Source organism: Alexandromys fortis, unplaced genomic scaffold, assembly GCF_014885135.2.
Source record: "Alexandromys fortis isolate MF-2015 unplaced genomic scaffold, M_Fortis_MF-2015_v1.1 scaffold_265, whole genome shotgun sequence".
Classification (NCBI taxonomy): domain Eukaryota; kingdom Metazoa; phylum Chordata; class Mammalia; order Rodentia; family Cricetidae; genus Alexandromys; species Alexandromys fortis.
Genome location: NW_026068166.1, coordinates 351832 through 379351, shown reverse-complemented (window position 1 = coordinate 379351; position 27520 = coordinate 351832). Strand labels below are relative to the sequence as shown.

The 27520-nt window shown below is 36.1% G+C and overlaps 1 protein-coding gene across 3 annotated transcripts in view; it reads right to left on the bottom strand.

Moving 5' to 3' along the window:
* Dmd (dystrophin) overlaps nt 1-27520 on the bottom strand; it is a 1091134-nt gene that overhangs the window by 731249 nt on the left and 332365 nt on the right. For all 3 annotated transcript variants that reach the window (XM_050128228.1, XM_050128226.1, XM_050128227.1), the window contains exon 5: nt 15023-15187. In XM_050128228.1, the coding sequence (XP_049984185.1) occupies nt 15023-15187 (165 nt within the window). The remainder of the gene's footprint in view (nt 1-15022; nt 15188-27520) is intronic.

Below are 27520 nucleotides of genomic sequence, written 5' to 3'. Positions count from 1 at the left end.
AGCTAAATAAGAAGGAGAACCCAAAGAAAAACATATAGTCATCCTTCTGAATATTAACCTTCATCAGAAGATGAAAGGAGACAGAGACAGAGACTCACATTGGAGCACTGGACTGAACATTATATTCTGATAAAGATATTTTCTGTTTATTTTTAAGCTTTATACCAAAATTATAGTCATTACCTAATACAACTTTATCTGTACCTTGTAAAAACCAAGTCATCAAATGGATAAAATAATTTAAAGTTGTATGTTTAAAAAGCACAATAGAATTCCCGAGTTTTCTGTTTTGAACAGCCGTTCTTAACTTTGTATAGAGAAGAAAGCAAATAAAATTCTCCTGAAGTCCACGAGAGAAGCATGTGATAGAATTAGTCTTCTTTGATAAACACAACACATGAGCTTTCATCTTGGAGCCCGATCATCTAGCCTGCCATATGTCATTGTTATACTCAATCATTATTGTTTTGTGTGTTTGGCAAATGTATTATTTTCATTGGCTTCCTAAAAAGCTAATGATTGAATTTTGGATAAGGATTATGATCCTGTTTTTTTTGTCATTGTTTTAGATTCCCATAAACTAGAATTCTGCTAGAATCCAATAACAACTTACTATCAATAAAATTATTTAAAAGAGACAATGGAATGCCAGAGAAATTAAGAGTGGTTACTACTCTTGAAGAGTACCTTAGTTTACCTCCCCAAATTCACATTCATAGTCACATGTAACTCCAACTACAGAGGATTTAACACCCTCTAGCCTCCATAGGCACTTATAAGTACATGGTACATGCAACCTAATGTCGGAACACTTGAATATATATAAACAAGAAAACATCTTTAAATAAGTAATCATTGGAAGATTTGGCCAAGTGTGTAAGAATCAACTTACAGGAGGAACACTATGGATGTACATAAGGCAAAAAATAATTGTTCAATTGGGGATATATAAATTTAAGTAACTTCATCTTATTTCTGTTGCTGATACAAACAGGAACTTAAGTACAAAATCAAATTTAAAATGTGACTGATGAGTCAACTGTATTAAGTACTATCACATGGGTCTATGAAGATTTCTTAAAAGAATCACCTTAGGAATTGTTTCCATCAATAACACAACTAGAGTGAACTTAAGTGATGATTTACTGCACACTGAGTAAACAGGTTGTTTGTTTTGGTCTTTTTAAAGTTAAGAATTATTTTACTTTTCTCTATTCTAAAGCTATTTAAAACATTTGTTTTTATTTTTTGTATTCAAAATTATGTTTTAGCTAGTCGTAAGAAAAGTCAGTGCTTCTATTCATAACTAACTTAGACAAATTAGAAGGAATGAAAATGATATCTTGAAAAATATGACCTCCGTTGTAATGGCAAACACATCACAATGTCCAAAAACTACCCACATAGGTTTTATTAAAGTGTGGTAATATGCATCTTTGTATGTGTGTATAACTATCTATTATAGTTATCTCTTCAATTATGTAAATCATTAATAGTTATTACTATGCTAATACTAGATGTATATTTTGGAAAGGTTAGCATGAATTATTTATTTTCTGTTCCTTATCATATCCTTCATCAAATGATTTAAAAATAGAGATGCTTATCTACACAAAATGTCTCTACATTGTAGTTACAAATCTTTCTTCAAAAAGTGTTGGATATTGAAAATATGCATATATGTCCTTGAAGTTTTATTGATCGACAGAAAAACTCTAGCTGGATCCTACACATTTTTTTTGTGTGTTGCCTTATGAATGATTAACATAATTATTAATTTTATCTATTTCAGTTTAATGACTACTTTGCTGCAAAATCAATTATTATAAGTTAATTTTAGCTGCTTAATCTTATAATTAAAACTTTCATTAAAATGTTTCAAATTAAACAATTAATGTATCTTTTATTAACTATGTCGTTTATGTTTTTAAGCTCACTAGATGTTGAATACTCATTATTTCTAGAAGACTGAAACATTCAAAACTTTCATTCCAATGTTTCAGAAGGATTAATATGTGTATTTGTATGTATATTGTTTTGAAACTATTACCAAGTTCAATGTGTTTTTAGTACACCACAAATTAAAAAGTGATCTTACTACTAGAGGGTTTCTATTTCCAAAAACATATGAGATATACACCCAAGTACTTGATATTTTATAAAATATGAATATCTCCAAATCTTATAATTGTGATGTGTATAATAATAGACATAGAGCCAAAGCATAAATGTGAAAGCCCACTCTCACAACTCTTAAAGAAAAGCAAAAGAATGATAGAAAAATATGTGAATATGAAAACAGTAGTTTTCTATGGAATTATCCTCTTGTAAACCTCAAATTTGCTTAATAAAATGCTGATTGACCAGTACCCAGGCAGGAAGTATAGGCAGGATGACCAATCTAAGGAAGATGGGAAGGAGAAGGGCGAAGTCAGGAAGTCAGTTGCAGACTCAAATGTGAGCAAGAAGTGCATACTTTACTGAGAAAAGGTACCAAGCCATATGGCAAAGTATAGATAAGAAATAAGGATGTATTTACGTGTAAGAGTTAGCTAGTAAAACGTCTAACCTATCAGCTGAGAATTTAAAATTCATTATTTATCCTCTACGTCAGTTCTTTGGGATCAGGTGGCCAAAAAAAAAAAAAAAAAAAAAAAAAAAAAAAACAAAAAAAAAAAACCCTCCGATTACAGTTTTTATCTGGCAGTTTAAAAGTATGGAGTGTATGAAGGTGATTTTTAAGTCAAGTACAGCTTTCAAGAGCCACATCATAGAAGGTGCTAGAAGTACTTGTAACATATAGCATACATTTATATTTGCTAATACAGTTCATTCTATACTCTTACTTTTAATGACATAAAATTAACGCAAGAAAATGGTCACACAGACTTGCCTACTGCATGATCTTATGAACATATTTTCTTTAGTGATGTTTCTTCTTGACCCTAGCATGTGCCAAAGTGACAAAAAAAAAAAAAAAACTAGCTAGCACAATGAATGCATGGATTCTTAGACTAGTTATTTTAGTACCACAGTATATTTACAATATTCCTTCATTATTCCAATTATTCATTAGCTGTCAACTTTAATAAGCAAAGTCCTAGGTAACACATAATGGAGGGGGATGGGTAAATGTTAATTACAAATTGTTTTTTACTTCCATATATAGAAATATACCATGTAACCTTCAGTGACACAGCTTATAAGTAAGCAGCTTTGGGGATACAGTCTTTTCAGACAATTTAAAATAGTGCCTGAATCTTTTAGGACAAAGTCACAAAAGTTATACTGTATGAATATTGCAAATTGCAAGTGTATAAATTACATATATGTATATAATTTATGAATATATATGAACTCAAAGAGTATTCATTGCTCCAATGGTGTTTATTTGTAAACTCAAACCATCATATTGACTCCAATTTTTTTCTACTCTATATTTTGTCTGTCTATCAAAATCACCCCTTGGGCAATACAGTAGTAATCAAGGTGATCCATTTATTCATTTACAGAGAAAATGTCTTAAAACTCTTGAAAATTTTCTTATTTTCCTCCTTTGCTTGTATTCATAAAGGGACACTGTCCAAGTTCAAGGCAGAGATTTCCATAGTTTACATTTAAAAAATGATAACGTTACTTCTGATGTTCTCACATTAACTTCCTGCAAAGTATCATTACCTACAATTACATTTAATGGAGCAATGAAAGATCACTAAAAAAGATAAAATTCTACTGTGCAGTAAAAGTATAATATGAAGGAAGCAATAATAGTTGTGGGGTGACAAAATGACTTCAAGTTACATCTAGAGCAAGATAATGATGCAGAATTGGATAAGTCTTCTTTGGAAGAAAATTGTTTAATATTGGTGAGGGAAAATTAAAACTGGGACATTTAATTCTATTGGGTTTATTTCTCATATGTCAAGAGGAATAATATTCTGACTGCAAAGAACAGAACAAACAGTACTGACAGGAAGTAGTGCCCAAGAGGAGTAAAAAGATTAGAGGGCCCCAATCTGCTAAGAATTAACTCTCTCGATTCAGATAAATTACATCTCAGTATACTAATAAAACTAGCCAGCCACTCTGGGTGCACCTGAAGACTAGAATCAAGCAGTCTGAGGCTTAATAAGAAAAAATAAGGTGTGAAAATAAAATTAAAACTAAGTACTTATTTCAAATGAGGTTAGAAAACAAATGGCAGAGACAAAGCCCAGAGCCTATGGTTCCAAAACTGTCAGAATACTGGAATCAGTTGCCAATGGGCACATGAAACAAAAACACAATCTTGCTGTCATTCTTACATACTGTGAAATAAATAAACATATTTTAACATCTGTAATTGTGTTATAATATCTCATCAAAGTGAACTTCTTTCTAAGATTATTTGCTATATAGGACAATTTGTATATCATTTGTGGAAAATTAGTGTTGTTGATTTCAGGTTACATTTTAAAACTAGAATCAGTTTGTCATCTGAAACATTTCCTGTATCAAAGATCCGCGTTTTACTTTAAGTTGTATAGTGCATTTGTCTCAGTTTTTGAAAGAGGCAGGTAAGCAATGGACAAAACTAGAAAAAAAATCTAGTTAAAAGTGTGTTAAACAGGAAGTAAAATGATTCTGAGACACTTGACATTTTCCTCCTCACTCATAAGAAGAATATAAATTAAAAAGATAGTGAGGTGACACCCTCTCTCCTGCCCTGCTTGATTAAAGAATGTTGATAACATACCAAAAAGTTACAGGGATCAAATAATTTGCCTTTTTACTACTGATACATGTTCCTTGAAAGCTACAATGTCTTGACTAGGTCAGGATTTATGTTCTGGGGCTATTATAGCAAACTTTTAGAGCACTCACTACATAATACAGCCTATGTTGTCATTGATAATATTTCATACATTGAGTTTATTTATACAATGTACCCACTCTAATCAAATTTAGAGTGCTTCTTTTTTAATTGATTTTTATTGAGCTCTACAGACTGCTTTTTAACGGTAAGACACCATAGTCAATTCACATATGGCTTGTTAGCTGGATGGAGATTTCATTATTGTACTTAGAGGGGTTCATTGGGGATTGGTGCAAGCATATTTCATGTGTTTAAGCAATACACATAAAATATTGGAATGCATGCTTGTTGACAATATAAAACAGCACCAAGGAAATGGGAAATAAAGCAACAATAATTTTATGACTAATTGAAGACTATACCCAAAGTATATTGATTTCAAAGTAGAATGTTTCCTGGTTTGTACTTTAATGCTTGACCTTATGATTTAGTCTATTGCAGATATCTTTTTGACAGATACAATTATAGAAGATGTACATATGATTTATTATATTATACTTATAGAATCTGAATTTCAAAAGAGAACTTTTAGCATACTTTATCTAGTTATATTCCATTAATAAATTTAATATAGTCTAATGATATTGCCATTTAATAGAGTCTATTACACTATAACAGAGAATCACAAACCCAAAGGTACCTTCTCTTCATTTTTATTACAAGTGGGTTTATAAACATATTGTAGTATGATGAAGAATAATCAGAATTGAAACAGAAAAGGCTGCATACAAGAGAACTTGTTCCCAGAAAGACAACTGCACACTCTAGAAATAAACCCAAAGCCAGGCACTAATGGACAATGTTACTTCCTGATAATGTCCCCAAGTGGTGATGACTTTCTTACTTGCTCTTTGCCTTGAGAATGAACCAAGGGGGCTGGATGTAGTGCCTCACATCTTTAATAGCTGCAGAGGCAGAGGGATCTCTGGGAATTTGAGGCTCATCTGGTCTATATGGTGTCTCAAAACCAAACCCTGCCTCAAAACCAAATCCCAAACTACAAAAAAAAAATCAAATCAAATCAAATAATGGCATTCAGAGATCATAAAAAGATCTTGATGTTGGGAAACATCAGGGAATATGTTTGAAGACAGGGTTGATAAATACTTTTGTACCCAATTCCATTAAACAAATAGAAAAAAGACAGAATGGGAGAAATGTCACTTCAGGACTAAGAAAGATTCTATGTGATAAACTATTTCATGATACATGCACAATAATGATGCATGTATTTTAGGAACGAGTGCACTGAATTCAATGACTGTGGTAAGATAATCAATGACGCATTAGCAGCACAGCAAGTGTCAAAGCAGGGGTCAAGTTGTCCCTCGCTCCTTCCTATAGAATGTTAACCTAGAGAACAATCTTCAGACTGGGGTATAAGCAACTCTGTAGTTATGTGCAGACTGCCCTAGAAATATGCAGGCAGGGGTTGTATGATTGGATTCGTTTTCCAGATTCTCAGCCACTTCAACATATTTGACTGGCTCTCTTTCCATGCTATATTTGTTTGCCATTTCAGTTTTATTTTCCTTGTCCCATGATAGTTCTTCTCCCCATCCACAAGCACACCTCTCTAAAATATCCCAAAGGCCATTGCTTCTGAGACATATTCAATCAAAAATAAAACTCTAACTCAAAATACTGGTAATTGAAATCCTTTTTGAATCAAGGAATTATTAAGTTGACATCTGATCATTTTATTAATAAACTTTCTGATAAAACCTCTCCTGAGTGTTTGATATTAATTAGTCACAAACTTAGCATGTATAGTTATTACTTGCCATGAGTGTTAATGGCAATCGCAAACACAACTCAACTTAATGGATTTAAAGAATATTAAGAGAACCTTACAATCACAAAAAATTGTTTCTAAAATGTGAAGTACACATAGATTTTTCTGTCACACAAAAGTGTAAGACATACAAAAAAGGGATGGTTAATAAAAGATGTCATACCATAAATACATATCATATTAGGAAATAATTCTTTGAGGGAAGTGGGATGAAAATATAATTCAAAGAAGAAGATGCATATTGCAAAGTTTCTATTTATTAAGGATGAGTTTGTCCATGTATTTTTAAAGTAGATGATTGTAGCTAATATATTACTATGGTGTTTGGATCACATTGGATGTATTCAGAAGAATAAAGCAATATTTTTTATTTTAGTTATTTTAAGTTAGTTTAATTATTTATAGTTTTTAAAAAATTTCATACTTGAGCAAACTGTATTTAGAATATTTCAAGACTTCTTTTCCGCTCCTCTCTCCCCTTCCATGCCTTCTCAAAATCTATTATAAATACAGAGAGAGAGAAAGAGAGAGAGAGAGAGAGAGAGAGAGAGAGAGAGAGAGAATATCTGTTCCTGTGATAAACACAATAAACAACTTCGTGGAGGAAAGTGTTTATTTAGTTTGCAGGTAACATACAAGGGATAACCAGCTCAACAGCTCGTGGTGGGAATCTGAGAAAGGAACTGAAGGAGAACTACTGAGTAACACTACCTATTGGCTTTCCCCAAGCTCATCTTCAGCCACCCTTTAAAAAAAAGATTTATTTATTATGTATACAATGTTCCTCCTATACACCTCTATGCCAGAAGAGGACCCCAGACCTTATTACAGATGGTCATGTGGTTGCTGGGAACTGAACTCAGATCCTCTGGAAGAACGGCCATTGTGGTTAACCTCTGAGCTGTCTCTCCAGCCCTAGCCACCTTTCTTATACCTCTTAGAACCTTCTGCCTGGGGGTAGTACAGCCCACAGTGGTTGAACCCTCCTAAATCAGTCACTAATCAAGAAAACACCCCCAACAGACTTGTCTGCAGACCAACCTATGAAAGCATTTCCTAAATTGAATTTCCTTTTTCCCAGATACAACAAGGTTTTGTCACGTTAAAAAAGAAAAGAAAGGGGAGGGAGGTAAGGGGAGATGGGGAGAGAAAAGTGAGAAGGGGAGGTTGGGGGGAACTTGGGAAACGAGATGTTTGGGATAAAGGAAGGTCGGATAGGGGAGCAGGGAAGCACACATCTTAATTAAGGGAGCCATCTTAGGGTTGGCAAGAGATTTGGTGCTCCCAGGTGCCCAGGTCGATGTCCCCAGTTAGTTCCTGGGGCAGCTGAGGACAGAGAACCTGAAATGACCCTATCCTATAGCCATACTGATTAATATCTTGCATATCACCATAGAACCTTCATCTGGAGATGGATGGAGATAGAGACAGAGACCCACACTGGAGCACTGGACTGAGCTCCCAATGTCCCAAGGAGGAGCAGAAGGAGGGAAAATATGAGCAAAGAAGTCAGGACCACGAGGGGTGCACCCACCCACGGAGACAGTGGGGCTGATCTATTGTGAGCTCACCAAGGTCAGCTGGACTTCTACTGAAAAATCATGGGATAAAACCGGACTCTCTGAATATGGCGGACAATGAGGGCTGCTGAGAAGCCAAGGACAATGCCACTGGGTTTTGATCCTACTTCATATTCTGGCTTTGTGGGAGCCTAGCCAGTTTGGATGTCCACCTTCCTAGACCAGGATGGAGCGGGGAGGACTTTGGACTTTCCACAGGGCAGGGAACCCTGACTGCCCCTCAGACTGGAGAGGGAGGGGGAGAGGAGTGGGGGGAGGGGGAGAGGAGAGGGAGGAGGGGGGAAAAGGGAGACGGGGAGGGAAATGGGAGGCGGGGAGGAGGCAGAAATCTTTTTTTTCAATAAAAAAATTATATTTAAAAAAAAAAGAAAAGAAAAAAAAACAGCACAAAATACACAGAAAATACAGTATGCATAGGAAACACCTTATAAACATCAAGTTTAACATTCCAGGGGTGAATGTATAAAGAGGGATATTCTATTTTCTAAACTAGTTTTAGAAACTGGCTTGAATATCAGTGTAAAAGAAGGTTTTTTGGAGTCCTCTTCTTGAGCTTAACAAGGAACACTAAAAATTTTACATATCACAAAAATTATAGTACATTTCTCTTGATCAATAGTAACATAGTAATTCTAAATATGTTTGTATGACCTGTTCTATGAATTCTCACCTGGAAAAAATGCTCATTATTTTCTGTGGACAAGTTGCGTTGGAGAATGAGGAAATTCTCCTGGCTCTCTGCTATTGTCTGTCACTGGATTTGTTTTCTGGTAGTTACTTTCCCTCTTTTCGTTAGAGGGATGGGAACGGAGGTGGAAGATTAGAATTTCTATTTTCTTGTGCACATCTATGGCAGGGGACTCCACGCTCTCACTGAGCTGGATTAAAGGTATGTGCAATGGGGTCTCCATGTTACAACGGGAACGTCTACTTTTCGTAACATTGTACTCACAGGGCTGAATGCTAGTATATATAATATAAGGTCAAACTGTGCTACAGGGTCTATATTTCCAGGTGGATTGGGCCATTGATTGTATCTCAGCTAGATACTCCAGGAATTGGAATAAATTTGATTTATTCTTGGCTGGTGTGCTAGAAGGCTGCAATGAATCTGGGCTGCAGGAGGCATGGCTGTTTCCTTTGTTTGGGGTTTCCATTTCCCTTTCCCATTCTGAAGAGTCCTGCCAATGAGGTTACTCTTCTCAGCAGCGACCACCTGCTAGTTATGGATCTGGGCCTGGTTTCTTCAGCATGCAAGTTCAGGGCTTAAAGGGACATATAAGACCCTCCATCATTTACTTCCTTCCCCACCAGCAACAAACACAATGGGAGACAAACCATGTTAAAAGTAGAAATTTAAGTGAAACTAGGAATCCACAATGCAGGATGCAGGATGTTTCCATCCACAACTAGGTGGAACTCTGTAGCTCGTCTAGGAGAATGGACCTGTTTTGCGGTCACCATTGTCCATGTATGTAACGCCTCACTTGTGCTCTTTAATAAGACCTAATAAACTTCCAAGTTGGATTTGGGATTATCTTTGGTATGCATCTTGGACCAATGCTCTTTCACCAGGAAAACTTAATGCAACAGTGTTAGACGATGCTTGTCTCGGATAGTTTGCTGCTAAACTGATGCTTGTTTTAGAAAATGAACATAAAAATAAAACTAATGCCCAATAAATAATAGTGAAACATATATAAATAAAATCATTGCAATTGAAAAGGACAATAGGAATAAACTTTATATATAGCATATGCTACCTATTGGGTGTATTTTGTGAAGGAAATACAGTTCTGTCACAAAGCAAAACAACTGGTCCTGCAAGAAGAGGAAGAAAACTATGCTTGCAGTCTCAGTAGACTCAAGAAGTGAAGGCTCATGGAACAGGAATCGTATGTCACATAGTTAATGCTTGCTATGAATTTATTAGTAAACTCATTAGCATCGAGTTTTAGCACAACAGAATCCTAATGAGAAATTAGTTTAAAAGTCTGTTAAAATTACAAAATATTCTCATATTACAGATCAGTTATTCATAAATAAAAAAAAATTATATGTCTGTTAAGCATGGTGGCACAGATCTGTAATTTCAGCTACTCACAAGTCTGACAAGGCCAAGATCTGCTTGGGCATTTTATCGAGGCTCTCTATAAAACCAAATCATAAAATGAGACTTGGAGATATAGCTCAGTGGTAGAGAGCTGGCCTAGCATTCACGAGGTGCTAGGTTCAATCCCTTCTACTACAAAATACTGTGTGTATTCAAGGTGAACAACATGATGTCCTGAGTCTCTTTTGCTGGTACATCTTCTGTTTCATAAAACAGCTTTGCTAAGTTGCTCAGGGGGATCCTGGGCTTTGCTAGAGCAAAATAGCGACTGACCAAGATTGCTGTATCAACTTGAAGAAAGTTTCTACTGGTTACTTCAGCACCATAAATCTTATTTCCACTTTTGAAGATCATTAATTTCAAAAGTCCTTGAATTATGTGGTCCATTTATGCCTCTTAAGGATACAATTTCTCAGTGGTGGCGGCACACACCTTTCATCCCAGCACTGGGGAGGCAGATGCAGGCAGGTCTCCATAAGTTTCAGGCCAGTCTTGCCTATGGAGCAAGTTCTAAGACAGTCAGGGCTACACAGAGAAACCCTGTCTCAAAAAAACCACACACACAAATATACAATCTCTTCTTTTCTGATTCAAGAATATCTGTCCTCCAGATCCCTCTGACACACCAACCCTTTGAAATGTAAGCATCAAGGAAATTATGCCCTGCTCTCCAAGTTTGTGGAAAGATAAGGATTGACTTCAAAACACAAAACTGAAAAACGTTGATGGCCAAAACACGAAATTGAGACACATAGATGGCCTAATTACTTTCATCCACTTCCCCTAGAAACGTTCAGGTACTTCTCTACTAATTCATCTAGCACTAGGAAGATCCAATCTGTTTTTTTTTTGGGGGGGATGGGGGGTGGGTACTGGGGATTTGGTATGGGTGTGTTTAGTTTTTGTTTGTTTTCTTTTTGAGATAGGCCCTCAGGTAGCTCAGACTGGCCCCAAATTCACTAAATAGCTGAGAATGGTCTTGAACTCCAACGTCTTCCATTTCTACTTTCTGAGTGCTGGTATTGCTGGCATTTGCTATAGCTTGCCTGATTTATTCTGCAGTAATTCATGAATGCAAAGACAAGCAATCTCATCAACTGAGACTCATTTCGAATCCTCTCCTGTCTTGTTTGAATAGAATTGAGTTCAATCTTACCCTTACATTGTACAAGTTTTGGGTGAGGTCACTCTTGCCTGTTTAATTGTCCATTACTAGTTTTCTTTGGCAATACTCACTGCAATATGAACACTTGATATGGGTATTTAGTTACTGCAGTGGTCAGTTATTAGGATTTTGTTAGTGGTCTGCAGATTTGACATTACAGACAACCACATTTCTAGCATGGTAGGGTTTATTTATAGACCACAAAGGAAAAGCCATTCTTGAGGGAGGAAACACTATCTCTGTCACCAACATGGAAATAACCCATTTACTAAGTTTTAACAGAGAGAATTACACATTTCCCCTAACTCCTATTTCAATAAAAAGTTTGGAAAGCAGTAGTTAGGCTGTTTTATGTCAGATAAACAGTCTACCTCAGGCTCATTATTGAAGGCTTTCATTAAAGATTAAAAGCATAAGGTCCTTTATATAAATTCTAAACTGGTCCCTGGATCTTAGCATTCAATTATCATTTGCGAAATTTGAAATCAACATAGTTTATGTCTAAATTGAGAGTACATTTGAAAATCAAAATTCAAAGGCATGCCTTCTAGTGGGCTGACTGATGGGCAAGGGCTCTGATTATGTCTCATTTTCACCCTCTACAGCACGATCTCATTGATTATGTTTCTCAGCTTGCTAAGGGTTCTGTGAGGTGATTTTCAAGATAAATACTGCTATTTGCAGGATTTCCTGAATAGGAATATTTTGGGAGTAAATTGCACAAACCAAGTGATGTGCAGTCAATTTTCACTCTAGCATAAACAATGTATTAGAACAGAGCGCTGACGGCTTTTCCATCCTCCCCCCCCCTCCTTTCTTTCTTCTTTTATTTTAAATTTGTATTTCATTACATAGCTTGCTGCATTTCATCAACAAGCAGGAAATATCAGAGCAGGAAAAACTGAAGCTCATGAAGGACATTACATATTCTCTTTCCTTTCTAACAGGTACTCAGAGTTTGACCAGAGAAAGTGAATGACCTGAGTTTCAGAGCCCCAGACCTTTTAACTCTGAGGTATCCATGACCACCATAGATAGAAAAAAGAAAGTTTCTTTAAACCGAGTAAATGGAGCCAGGCTGTATCTTTCTTTATATCTACTTAATTTCACTGTCTTTTAACTGATATTTTTTAAGGCATTATAATTTCCTGTGTTAAAAAAGTTGACTTGTTCTCCAAACCATTTAAAAGCTTTATTTTTTATTTTGGGTAAAGTGCAGCAAATAATATTCCACTTTATCATTTTTTTACATTGATGGTATATATTTAATTTCTTTAAGCAGAGATGTATACAGCAAGCAGTTAAAACTAAAATCTATAATTTAAGCAAAAAGAAAAATGGCATAACCTCAATAAATCATTATTAGAAAGAGACTAGAAATAGAAGGTAGACATAGAGGGATAAAGAATTGGTTATTACTAACAGAGGCCATTATTTGTTTATTAGAAGTCAAGGATTTTTGGATTTCTGGGATAAGCTCTCCAGTTAGCATACATATGGTCATATGTCTTTTTGGCCTGGATACTGCCAAAGGAGAAGAAAGAGCTTTAAGGAGCATTTTTGAAATCTATACTCCAAAGATGAATAATCTCAGTCTGCACAGGGAATATGCCAAAGAGTTTTCTGCATGGGAAGATGCAGTTGCATTTTTTCTCCTCAGTGATTTAAACTAAGTTGTAGGAAGCAAACAGAATGACACCAAAACACCACACAGCCCTGAGAGTGGTGAAGTGGGACTTTGGTAATGAAGTTCCTTAACACAGAAAAGAGGGGCTTCACTCCAGACTCTAAGACCTGTTTATCAGAAACCAATGTGCTCTTGATAATGGCTGATGTGACTTTTTGATGTTTGAGAACTAACTGGGGACAGGCTGGGGAAAGCACAGACCAGACTAAAATCATTTCTGTAGTGTTAACAAGATCTATTAGTTGTGTGATGGGATTTTGTTTTCCTTTCTCTTACGTATGTTCCAGAGACAAAGAGAGCTCTCTCAAAGAGTATTCACGTTATTATGTTTTTTTCTGAAAAGACACATTTTGATGAACAGATTTTTACCTGAGTTACAAAAGTTAAAACAAAAGCAAAATAATGATTACGAGATGAGAGAAAAAAATTTTTGTCTTTTCTTCTTTGTGATATGAAATTAAAGACGAAGAAAATACGAGGCCTAGCATAATTGGTAATTTGGATCAATTTATGGTCCATCTGAGTCAAGTAAATGTACCTTCTTATGGGGTTGGTTAATTCAGTGATGAAGCAACAAGAATTGATGAGTTGTAGCACTAGTAATTCTGTAAGCATGTCAACTATGTCTGAAGATACTATGTACTACTGAACTGAAAAAAAAAAAAACAAAATTCTAGGAAGGGTGGTTTCTCAGAACTGAAGATGAGCTTTGTCCAGCCTTCCCTGGCGATCATACATGACTCAAGGATAGGGTGACTCAGACATCAGTAGACGTATATCAGTGCCAGGATTGACAGCATTCTTTTGATTTACAGGCTGTGTTGTTACTCGTCTTGTATATTTATATTTTATAAGTTAAATTAATTTGTTACTGGGCAAAGGTTATTGCTACTCATAAGTTTGATTGTCAGACTGAATTGAAGACCATGACAGTGATTGAACAGGCTGAGTTTTATACTAGGGAAATGATGTTTACTTGTGGCTTACAAAGTACCATGTGTTCTCAATGCACAACTATCAGAGTGGTCAATAAAAACATCAAGAGGAAGCAAGCTAAAAGGAAAACAGTGCACTTTGCAAGTATAACTCAATTTAACAGGATCAAACCTCTCAATCTCTCTATTTTTATTCCTTCTTTTAAGCACGTCTTTCTCAAATGTTCAGGATGAAAATTTTAGAAATTTTAGATAAGAATCGGCTTTGGAAAAGATATCTACAAATACATACCTATTAAGTGCAATTAAAGCAGAGATGAAAACTGGATCATACTAACAACTTGAGGGCATTATAGAGAACAAGTAACTAAAAACATGTCTAGTAAATTCTGAAAGAAGCAAAAAATGCTACTGAAATAATAATGATCACAACAGCATCAACTGTAATATGGTATCTCCAGCCTTAACCTTACTATTTCTGATATAAATCAAAACAAAATTGAACCCTGCTAAATGAGTTTACCAATGATCACCTCTGGATCCGATCACCCTTTAACTTGATTAGATTCTTCATTCTTCAGCATCACCAAGATGCTGTCTGCTCACTCTGGCCTATCTTCAGGAAGACACCTGTTATTTAACTAGAATTTTCTTTTACCCGAGGTCTTTCCTCTAACCCACTAACCCTGCTGATGGGCAAGGAATTCCTACTTTCCCACGTCTACTCTGTAAACCCCATTCCAGAGATTGCTATGCCTATTATGATGAACTTAATAATGTTATCCTTGTCCTGCTCTAAGGAGTGAAAACATTCAAATGAACCAATGAGAAGCTCAATACGGTCATTGAGTCATTCAGCCAGAAATGAAAATGTAAAGTTAGAGGCACCCACCTTCAGATCAAATGGTCCTGTTTGACTTGGTTGGCTATAAGTTTCCAATTGATTCCTGATAGGAGATAGCCACAGAAGCAGGTGATCTAGGTGCTCTTCAAATTTCCCAAAATCTTTTATGTGATCTTCAAGTTCTCCCTGCTTTTCAGGCAAAGCTCTGGAGACCTGAAAGGGGAAGAAAGTCAAAGATAAATAATTCTCATAATATACACTAAAAATAGCTAAGGTATTCAAAAGAAGATGTTAAAGCCTGAAAGGGGAAGAAAGTCAAAGATAAATAATTCTCATAATATACACTAAAAATAGCTAAGGTATTCAAAAGAAGATGTTAAAGCCATTTGCTGAAACATTTATTTTAAAAGATGTTAAAGTTACACATATGACATGGTAAAATCACATTTACATGTTATAAACCATTGGGTAATATTATTTTTTTCAAAAAAAGTTAGATATTATTTGCTTTTTTTATGATTGCAATATATGCACCTAAGCTAGGTGAGGCGTCTCACATCTGTAATACCAGCATATATGTGATAGAGGCATTGCCATGACCTAACTTTGGCCACAGGGCAAGTTCAAGACTAGTCAGAGTTACAGAATGAGACCCTATATCAAAAGAACATAAAAAAACAAGCGCACCAAAAAACTTCACCCACACTTACATAGATACATATTCCAATTGATCGAAGATAAAGAACACAATCCTTATATAACTTCTCATTACTAAATGTGTATGCCAAACACAGAGCTTTGCAGTATTATAAAGAGTAAAGATGGCGTTTGGGTGAGAGTAGACTAACAGAATGACCTGCTGGTTCTTTTTATGAAAGACTTAGTATATACTAACCCTCATGGATGGAAGTTTCAAATGTACTGCTTTCTTTAACCTCTCATGGCCCCTGCATTCTGCTGTTCTGATCTTCTAAATCTTAAGCATAGATAACATTAGAATTGACAGATGCCAAATACCTTTGTAAGCAATATGTTATAAGGTTTAATATTGCTGGATCTAATATTAGGTACTTAGATTTAAATCCTGGTTTATGCTTTTGCCTAAGATCCTAGCCCTATTTTCCTTAACTTCCAGTGTCTCTTTCTTAGGCTGGAGATAATACAGACACATTGCTAATCCAAGAATTAAATAAAGTAATCCTTTAAAAATTGCTTAGAATAATTCTCTGCAGGACAGTGAAAGACAATAAAACCATTAAATGCTAGCAACTGTTGCTAAAACTCCTGGGTAAACAGAAAGCCAGGATTAGCAAGAATAAAGTTATTTTCTTTAGGGAGCCAAAAATGAAAACTAATTCAAAGAAATAGTATCAACTTGTAATGGCAGCCTTGGTCATAATGAAAAAAAAAATGAAAATAATGGCTTTATCTACTCTATTGCTGTCTAAGCTGTGAAAATGTTGATTACCCCATATGATCCAGTGAATGTATTGACATCCCCTTGTAGAAGATAGTTTGACAATTTGTTTAAAATATGTTCAAATAGTGCCTTTGATCACTTTATTTGACATCAAGAATTTCATTCTGTTTGTATTTCTCTGGAAGTAAAATCAATGCTTAGTGACAAAACATGGTTGGTTTTGTCACCATGATTTTTTAACGCTGAGTGCCAAATTATCTTACAATTTTTGGAAGATATACATGTATCATTTTTGTCAATATGTCACATAAAAAGGAAAACCATATTTTCCTCTTAATACAAACTATTGGAGGAAAATTATACTTTGGATAGTTTGATACTGAATTATCATTAAGATGCGACTGTATTGACTTTTTTCTCTGACAATATCAGTCAGTCAATGCTGGTAATGGTGGTGTGAGCTGAGACCTACTCATATAAATTTGCTATTGTTTCTTCATCTTTAAATTAGGCTCTAAGGACTGTACTACACAGACCATGGGCGAAGATAAGAAGAAGAAATCTTTGGCCTGTGCTTAAATAATCATTGTTTATATATAATATGTCACATCTTCAATGAACTATAGATATAGACACAAGACTAGAAAAATTTATAATTTATTTCCAAAAATCTACATGTGTTCTCAAACTATATTCTTCATACATGTTCTCTGTGGTAAATGGAAACAAATACATTTAATTCAGTGAGTATCTACCCTAAATTTCACCTAATTTTATACAAGATTAATTTTTATTATTCTTTAGTTTTACGATGGATAACTTTAAATATTTGAAAGTTTTAATATTTAAAAGTATAGGTTTTACAAATACACAATTTATATACTAAAATCATACTTTATACAAAATATACAGAAAAGCTAAAATTGTGTCTAGAAAAAGGTATAACAGAATTAGCAGAAATGATCTAAGAAAAAGAACATGGTTACCCTCTAGAAATAGAATTCAAAGCTATCAAACAAAATTAAGACAAAAATCAGGTGGGAACATCTGTAGTATCTACTTAACAAGAGATCATGTATACTGCATAAAGTTATTATCCAATAAAAGAAGAGGAAATTGAATACATTGATAAAAAACCACAATCAATAAACAAGACAAATTCCAAACACTACATAATCAATGAAATGCAAATTAAAAAACAATACTGCTTTATCAATTGTCTGTTATATTGTCTTCTAGGAAAGAGAATTATGATTCCCTCCCTGAAAATGAGTGACCTTATAATAATTGCTCAACTATATATTTTCACAGTCTTTTGAAACTTGATAATTCACACAGAAAGGAAGATTTTACCCTGAAAAGTATGAAAACCCCTGAGAGCTTAAGGAAAACATAAAGAATAAAGGAATATGCTTTATTCATGGAATATAAAATATAATTTTCTTCAAATAATCTATAGATTCAATGTGAACATAATCAAAATTGTAAGTGAAAGTCTTTCACAGGAATTTAGAGGCTATTTTTTATCATTATATGGATGTGCGAAGGACTAACATATCCTAGAAAATTTTGATAATAAGCATATTTCAAAGAATATTTGCAATTAGCTGTTATAATTGCTATGTCTACATCTGTGGTATTTTTGTGAGAACAAGTAAACCACATATGATAACAAAAGCACTTCTGGAGTTGAGGTCTGTAGGCTTGGTTTTTCTTTTCTTTATGTCCAAAAGCCACTTGCTGAGAAGCCAACGACAATGCCACTGGGTTTTGATCCTACTTCATGTTCTGGCTTTGTGGGAGCCTAGCCAGTTTGGATGTCCACCTTCCTAGACCAGGATGGAGCAGGGAGGACTTTGGACTTTCCACAGGGCAGGGAACCCTGACTGCCCCTCAGACTGGAGAGGGAGGGGGAGAGGAGTGGGGGGAGGGGGAGAGGAGAGGGAGGAGGGGGGAAAAGGGGGACGGGGAGGGAAATGGGAGGCGGGGAGGAGGCGGAAATTTTTTTTTCAATAAAAAATTATATTTAAAAAAAAGAGTGAATACATATTATATATCTTTCTGGTTCTGGTTACTTCAGTCAATATATTCTTTCTAAATCCATTCATTTGTCTGCAAATTCCAGGATGCCATTATTTTTTACCACTGTGTAGTACTCCACTATGTAAATGTACCACATTTTCTTTGTTCCTTATAAAGTTGAGGCAACTAAGTGGCTTCCATGTTCTTGCTATTCAAATAATGCTGCTGTGTTGTGAAGATAGTTGAGCTCATGCCCTTGTGGTATGATTGAGCATCTTTTGGGTATATACACAACAGTGGTATTGCTGGGTCTTGAAGTAGATAGTCATTGGATACAACCCATAATTTTTAGGGTTTCTCACTGTCCTGAAATTTACCACATAAGCTAATCAGCCGGGCCTGAATGGTTTATAGATGCATTGTGTCTGTCGCTTCTGTGTAGCATTTTCCTATTCAAAAAAGCCTTCCACCTTTGAAGAGAAACTTTTTACAACATATGATGTGCAAAGTAGGTAAAACAAGATTTTTAGGACAGTAGTTTACAAAGACATGAAGCAAAAGACTATTCTAAAAGAAGTTGAAACACACCATCCTGCCAGGAAGCTTTTTAAACACATAAAGATCTTAAAATAGCTCCCACGAATCTCTGACCAGATTCAATATAAGTATTTAAATAGTAAGACTGCTGAGAGACACTCTTAAATGAGCCTAGCTACAAAGAAGACTATCTCACCAGTCAAACAGCCAGAATACATAGACCAGATGAACAGGTTGGAGGAAGCAGAAAGCAGCCAAGCAGCCTGAAAGAGGCAAAGACCAACTGAGCTGCCTTCAAGAGCCTCAGACCAACTACCTGGAAAAGACAATTTCAAAACTCCTGAGCTACCTGTAGGCTGTGCAGTGTGCTTTCAGGTTTCCAGACTGTGAGCGGTTAGTCATGATGGTGGGTTTTTAATGTAGTTTTCTTTGAGTCATGTTTTCTCCTCTAAGCAGTCCTCACGCATTTTCCTGTAAGTAACTCCAAGAAAACTCACTGGTTCACTAAATTGAACTTTGATGATATCTGCCATTAATTCCCTATCTGGGGTGATGGCAACCTCTCAAGTTCTGAGGAATTACAAACCTGCACTACCACACTAGACTTACTTTACAAATATTATGAGATTGAGCTCAGATTCTCACTTTGCTGAGATATCTCCCCAGCTCCAAAATTAGAATTCTTATATACTGTGAAGATGAATTAGACAATCATAATTTCAAAGACATACATACAGACAAACAGACAGACACACACACACACAAACATGGGGAGCAGTGGGAGGGTGATGGAGCCATTCTACCTGCAACTATATTTGAATTTTAGAAACAACACATAGGCCATAACAGATAAAATTCAAGTGTTTATCGACAGTATGTTGCCTGAACTGTAGAATCCTCACACAATAGAACATTGTGCAGAAAGCAAGTAGACAAAGTACGATATATTAAACAATAGAGAATCACCGCACAAATATTGTGAGAAAATATTTTAATGGAGAAAAACATAAGATGTTGCCACTGATATTTATTTCTGAAACAGAGCTAATTTATATGTGCTTGGGGTTAGATACTGCCAACACTTGTAGAGTATGGTGACGAGAGAGGTAATAATATTTGGAAAGGTGATCAAGAAAAAACATCTTAACATAAGATTTTATACAACTGAAAACAATCCCTGTAATGTTTTGGCTGATTCTAAATCATTGAACTGAACAATAGTTTTACAGGATGCATCAATTTCCATTAAATTATCTTATAAAATGTGCAAATTTTATACACATTAATTTAAACAATTACATGAAATAATTTAAAATCCTTAAAAATATTCAGTCCCTTTAATACCAAAAGTCCACTTGCAGATATAATAATATGATAAGGATGATCAACTCTGTCACTTAGACTTCTAAAATAGGAACATAAAGTTCCCTCAGAAAAACAACTTTGATTTATTTATGGAGTATTGCATTTACTTGATGGATACCATTAACTATTTTTATTAAGCAAACATTGTTGACATACTTAAATATGTTCTATTCATCTCGTAAATTTCTCCTTATGTTTTCTTTGTGTATTTAAAGTATCAATTTCTACACTTAGGAAAGTTCCTGAACAGATATTTTTATTAGAACTACTTACTAGGACCAAAAGGCATATTTAAAAGAAATGTTTAACATCAGGAATCTTTAGGCAAATGTTGAATGAAACTACAATGCATGCTTGTCTCATATTTATTATGCTAGAAAAGATGTGGAGAAAAGTAAAACCTATTAATCTTCCAATGTGAATGTCAATCAGTCTATCCATTAGGGAAACAAGTCTGGAGGTTTCTTAGAGGACTGTGACAAGAACTACCATATGATTCAGCAGTCTTGCTACTGCGTCCATATACAATGTGAAATTATGTCAAAGAAAGGCCTACAATCCCATGCTCTTGGTGGCACTATTCACAATAGACAAGATGTGGAAAAATACAGGTGTCTATTAACTGATATACATGTAAAGAATATATCTCTCATATAAACAATGAGATGTTATTCAGCAACAAAAATGAAACATCACTTTTGGCAATATTTATGGGACTAGAAGTGATTGTGCCATGTTTTATCGGCCAGGTAAAGAAAATCAAGTGCTAAGTACTATCACTTATATGTTAAATATATATTGTAATTGACATTAGGTATGATGCCAAATCACTGAATGCACACACTACATACATGTCATAGGAGTTAGGAATGGAGAAGTAGCTACCGGAGGCTGGAGAGAGGAGGAGGAGAGGAATGGGAAGAAGCTAACTGCTGGCTATGATATTACACTGAGAGAAGAAGGAGTTGGAATGTAATGATGTGTGATTGAACATAACAACACTAAGTACACCTTTCAGAATGCTAGAAGAAAGAATTCTGAAAGACTTAAATTTACCATTCTGATACGTGAAAAATTGACAAGATGAAAATGTTTAGCTGGATTTAAATATTGCACAGAGCCCGACGGTGTTTGTGCACGGCTTTAATCCCAGCACTCGGGCGGATCTCTATGAGTCGAGGCCAGCCTAGTCTACAGAACGAGTTCTAGGACAGGCTCCAAAGCTATACAGATAAACCCTGTCTCAAAAAAACGAACAAACAAACAAAAATGCACAGAATATGCATATTTCAAAGCATCACATGGTGTCCAATAAATACGTACATTTTTGTTTTCTCCATCAGTTACAATTAAGAAAATTCAAATATAAAAAAAAAAGTCACGTATGCTTGCCCGTGCCGTCATGAATGTGTTGAAGTCAGATTCTTTAGAAGACCTGGACTCCATTTGGCTTGGCACCTGAATTGCTGAAACCTGATCTCAGGAACAGAAGTGTGACAGGATGACCCTGTCAGTGTATCAGACTAAGGAAGAAGGGCTGAGTGAGTTTTTGGCCCATTGCCTTCAGTTGCACTGGTGTCTTTGTTTCTGCTGGCTAGAGTATCAACTTAAACATTGTCTGTGTAATCACGCCATTGGAGATTTACATAGTTACAACCGTCTTTCAACTATTATCCTATATGCTGCCTATAAATACACAAAGGGTTTAGTCATTTGATGGCCACTTGACCATATTTAAACCCCTGATATCACAAGCTCCCACTATGAGCAGTAAATTCTGAAGGCCTCTTAGGCAAACTGTCTATCAACCCCCAACGAAACTTTCAAAGTATGGTACTGTCAGTTAAATAATTCATCCCATTTCTTACCTATTTGTGTCAAAAGGCAGATACTATGAAATATTTCAAGACTTTGCTTAGCCTCACATAATTTTCAACCTCATTAAATGAAGCAGGGGCTGGGGTAGCTCAGTGAGTCAAGTGTTTCCCAGTTGTTTTAGGTGGGGTTATTATTGCTCTAATGAAACACTGCAACCAAAGAAGAAAGGAAAGCTTTTATTTGCTTTATTCTTCCACTTTTACTATTCATCACTGAAGGAAATCAAAGTAGAAACCTGGAGGCAGGAGCTCATGCAGAGGGCATGGGGGAGTACTGCTTATTGGCTTGTTCCCCATGACTTCTTCTGCCTGCTTTCTTACAGAACCCAGGGTTGTCTGATCATGGATGTTCCTACCCACAAGAGGTTGGCCCTTGCCACACCAATAACTAATTTTAAAAAATGCCCTATGATCTGAAGGAAACTTTATTTTTCCGAGGCCGGGTTTCTCTGTAGCTTTGGAGCCTGTCCTGGAACTGGCTCTTATAGACTAGGTTGGCCTCAGATTCACAGAGCTCAGCCTGCCACTGCCTCCCGAGTGCTGGGATTAAAGGCGTGCATAACCACCGACTGCCTCTCCCTCTTTGAGTGTTGGGTTTAAAGGCATGCATCACCACTGAATGTCTGAGACATTTTCTTAGTTGAAGTTCCCTTCTCTCAGATGATTTTAGCTTGTGTTAGCTTGTGCCAAGTTGTTATAAAACTAGATAGCACATCTCATAAGCATAGGTTTTATTCACAGCCCCCTGCTCACCACTTCAAAGGGCCTGATTATGGTGTGCAATTGGAATTCCAAAGAGGAGGCGAAATGAGTAGATCCACGGGACCTGGTCAGCCAGGAACAGGGGCCAAGCTCTGGGTCTTGTCTCAGTGAAGAAGAATGCATGATTTTGACCTCTGGCCTTGGTGCAAATACATCTGCGTCCATACAGAAACATGTGCACATATACAATAAAATAAGTAAAACAAACCAAAACAAAACAGTAAATTAAAGCAACCAGAGAACTAGACATATGAAAAATTACATTGCTTGGCATAGTTTTCTTATATATTTTATAATAGGGTTCATGGAAAATTATCCTTCATCATGAGGTCATTTATTTTCTGTTTCTTTGCAAATTTAGTGAAACAATAATGGGTGCAGAAGTCAAAAGTACATTGTGGTTATAGCCCACTGGCTTTTTAAAATTATAAAGTCTGTATAAAATTGCACATTCATCTCTCAATGGCATAGCAATTGGAATTATACTTTTAACATAAATGGATTTTATTTTTAAAGTGAGTGCATTTTATTCACAATGCTTTTTATATTTGATATATAACTTTTAGTTTTATGTGAAAATAACATTTAATTCTCCATTAATACATCACAGTATGTACTAATTTTATTGTACAATCACTTCATTACTAGACACGAATTTTATTATTGCTGCTGAAATCCTCAAAAACATAATACAAAATGGGGTAAATAAGCATTTTGGCCAAGATTTCAAAGTCAGTCAATTTTGATGAACAATAAATAGCTTTGTAGTCCCTGGAGTACTGTGTCCTTATTACCACACTAAACTCATTTTGGTTTTTCAGTAAAACTTGGTATTCATGAGCAGCATCCATGTTCATTAATTTCTTAGCTTGCAGTCTAAGCAGCTAACTGCATGACTTAAAAATCCTTAATAATACACACAGCACATGGAAAATGGTGTTTGATTGTTCACCTTGATTCAAACCTACCCAAACGTTAGGTAACAAGCCCCATAAATGTTCCCAGAGGCATTAGAAACATTAAGTGAATTGCTGAAATTGATTTGCCCAAACTTCAATAGCTCTCATTTATCTTCTAAAATGCATTTTCTAGGGATTTGCACCCACCTAACTACGCACCTTCCCACACACTCTTTACTGCACAGCACGATTTTGAGCACATACTGTTTAAACTCTAGGGACAATAAAACGCATAGAGAAGTTAAAATGTAATTTTATATGGCAAATACACACTCCCTGGAACGTGTTCTTAAAAATTAACCCCGTATTTGTCTCTCTCTTTCCCAAGCCATGCTCATACTTTCCCTTAGAAATCGTACTTTTATAAAAAGACCCCTCCAACATTAGAGCGTAGTGGATGCAGAAAAATGGTCCCTGGATTTCTTAGGAAATACTGTTTTTTTTTTTATTGTTTCCTTAGTCAACTTCATGTATTTATTAAAGCTCAAAGAAAATGAAACCAGTCTTTTTACTTTTAGCTAAAACAAGGATGATAAATTATTACAACTTAATATCCAACTTTTCCTTGAGGAGTCAATTAAAATTATCTTTAAAAATGAGAAAAGTTAAAACTAGTCTTACCTTTACATAAAACAGTATGCAATGGCAATAGGAAGGGAAGTGTGCATAGATGATACGTCATCACATTTAACAGTTCTACTTAAAAATTACATCATCTAAACATGACTTCAAATTTAGTTAAAACTAGACAAAACCTTAAGTTTAACTTCCCCATTGTACTGATATTTACAGAAATTAGAAAACAGAATAAGGCTGAGGGATTGGCTCAATAGATAGATCACCTGCTGTGCAAGCATGATCGTATGAGTTTAGGCCCTTCAAAATCATTTAAAGCAAAAAGTGGTATCACAAATCTTGCACTCCTACAGTGACAAGAGTGACAGAGACAGAAAGGTCTCTTAAAGCCTGTGGACCAACAAGCATCATTTATATGTACTGGGGTGTACAATAAGATGCCATGTCTCAAGGTAAAAAGCCAGTACTGACAGCTGAGGTTGTCCTTTTACCTTTACACACACACACACACACACACACACACACACACACACACACACACACTGACAGATAACGTAATTCCTTAAAAGAAGAAAATGTTCATATTTTCCCTCCTTCTGCTCCTCCTTGGGAGATTGGGAGCTCAGTCCGGTGCTCCAGTGTGGGTCTCTGTCTCTATCTCCATCCATCTCCAGATGAAGGTTCTATGGTGATATGCAAAATATTCGTCAGTATGACTATAGGATAGGGTCATTTCAGGTTCCCTGTCCTCAGCTTCCCATGGAATTAACTGGGGACATCGCCCTGGGCACCTGGGAGCCCCTCTAGCACCAAGTCTCTTGCCAACCCTAAGATGACCACGAGGAGTGCACCCACCCACGGAGACAGTGGGGCTGATCTATTGTGAGCTCACCAAGGCCAGCTGGACTGCGACTGAAAAAGCATGGGATAAAACTGGACTCTCTGATCATGGCGGACAATGAGGGCTGCTGAGAAGCCAAGGACAATGCCACTGGGTTTTGATCCTACTTCATGTTCTGGCTTTGTGGGAGCCTAGCCAGTTTGGATGTTCACCTTCCTAGACCAGGATGGAGTGGGGAGGACTTTGGACTTTCCACAGGGCAGGGAACCCTGACTGCCCTTCAGAGGGGGGGGGGGGGGGGGGGGGGGGGGGGGGGGGGGGGGGGGGGGGGGGGGGGGGGGAAAAGGGAGACTGGGAGGGAAATGGGAGGCGGGGAGGAGGCGGAAATTTTTTTCAATAAAAAATTATATTAAAAAATGTACTACAAAAAAAAAAGAAGAAAATGTTACTACACTGAAAAAATGAGTCTTGTTTATCTCCCTTCATCAGAATGGAACCAACTTATTACAGCTGTTTTCTTGTTTTTTTAAGAAAAGAAACATCAAAATTGAAAAGGATTTCTGTAACCAGTGGTTTCATCTACATAATTTTTAATAATTTTTTCTGTATAATATCCTATACAGTTGCAAATTGATATGCTATTTTTTATATCACAAAATAAAATGCATATTGCATTACTCAGTAAATGAAACATGCCTAACAAAGGAGAAAATTGGTGTCCCTGAGAGTTTTCATCTTACTGATGACTCACAGAATACCATGATAGAAAGCAGCGAGTCTTGGAAATGGGGATGCTTAGGGGGCTGTATGTTGGTTTTGAGAACATGAGGAGGAGGTAACACTGGCTTTCAGAAAGCTGATGATTCATCAGGCGTGTGGACAATATGAAGAAAGGGAACAAAATGGGATGAGGAGTGGAGATTGCTACTAGTTAGAAAAGAGAGGACCTCAAAGGAGAGCTTGTAAAGATACTTGAAAAAATATTTGATTTATTTGGAGGATAAAATGAAAAATTACTTAGAATTACAGTTATCCTTAGGAATTTTTCTACTCCACCTCATAGTACCAGGATTACAGATTTAATTACATTCCCAGCTTTTTACATGGGTGCTGGGACCCAAACTCAGATCCTCATGTTTTTCCTAGTGAGTCATCTCTCAGCCTTATTCTCCAGGCCCTAAATTGCTTTTAGTGTAATCCCCACCAAGTCACCTTGCTAAACTTAACTACCTTGGAAAAACAGATGAAACAACACACTACAAGGAAATTTTTTTAAAAATTCACAACACACTTGGTATGTAATTGAAGAAGTTAATGGTCACAATAGTCGTGAAACCATGCCAGCTGCCAGAAGTCCAGATAGGTTTGCAGACATTGGACCTTTCCAATTCTCTACTTGGCCCTCTACCCTGTCTCTAACCCTATCTCTAATACCTCTTTCTTGTCTTAGCTGTGGCTCCAGCATGCAATATGGATGGAGACCTCCTGCTCAACCATAGGTCACATCATCTAGGAGAATAGAGAGGACACAAAAGCCAAGGAACAAAACACCAGTCCAACAATACAAAGTCAGAAATTGGCACCTAGTCTTACATTCACCACAAACTTAAATGCCTAGATGCCAGCATGATGCCAAAATCAAAAACAGCTTAAGGCAGCAAGTATCCACTTCAGCTCAGCTATCATGCCCCTACAGGTCCTGAATAGTGCAGCATAGCTGAAGCACACAAAAAAAAAGACCTTAAAATCAACTTTATGAAGATGATAGGTGTCCTCAACCTGAAAATAAATAAATGCTGTAAAGAAATCAAGTAAAAGACAAAGGAAAAATTGAATAATATGAATAAATCTCTTTTTTGTGCTATTTTATATTTTTTATTCATTTATTAAAGATTTCTGTCTCTTCCCCACCACCGCCTCCCATTTCCCTCCTCCTCCCCCAATCAAGTCCCCCTCCCTCATCAGCCCAAAGAGCAATCAGGGTTCCCTGCCCTGTGGGAAGTCCAAGGACCACCCACCTCCATCTTTGTCTAGTAAGGTGAGCAACCAAACTGCCTAGGCTCCCACAAAGCCAATATGTGCAGTAGGATCAGAAAAAAAATAACTGAAGTAAATAATAGAACTGCTTAAGAGCTGAAAAGAGAAGTAGGAACAAAAAATAAAACAAAAATGGAGGAATCCTGGAGA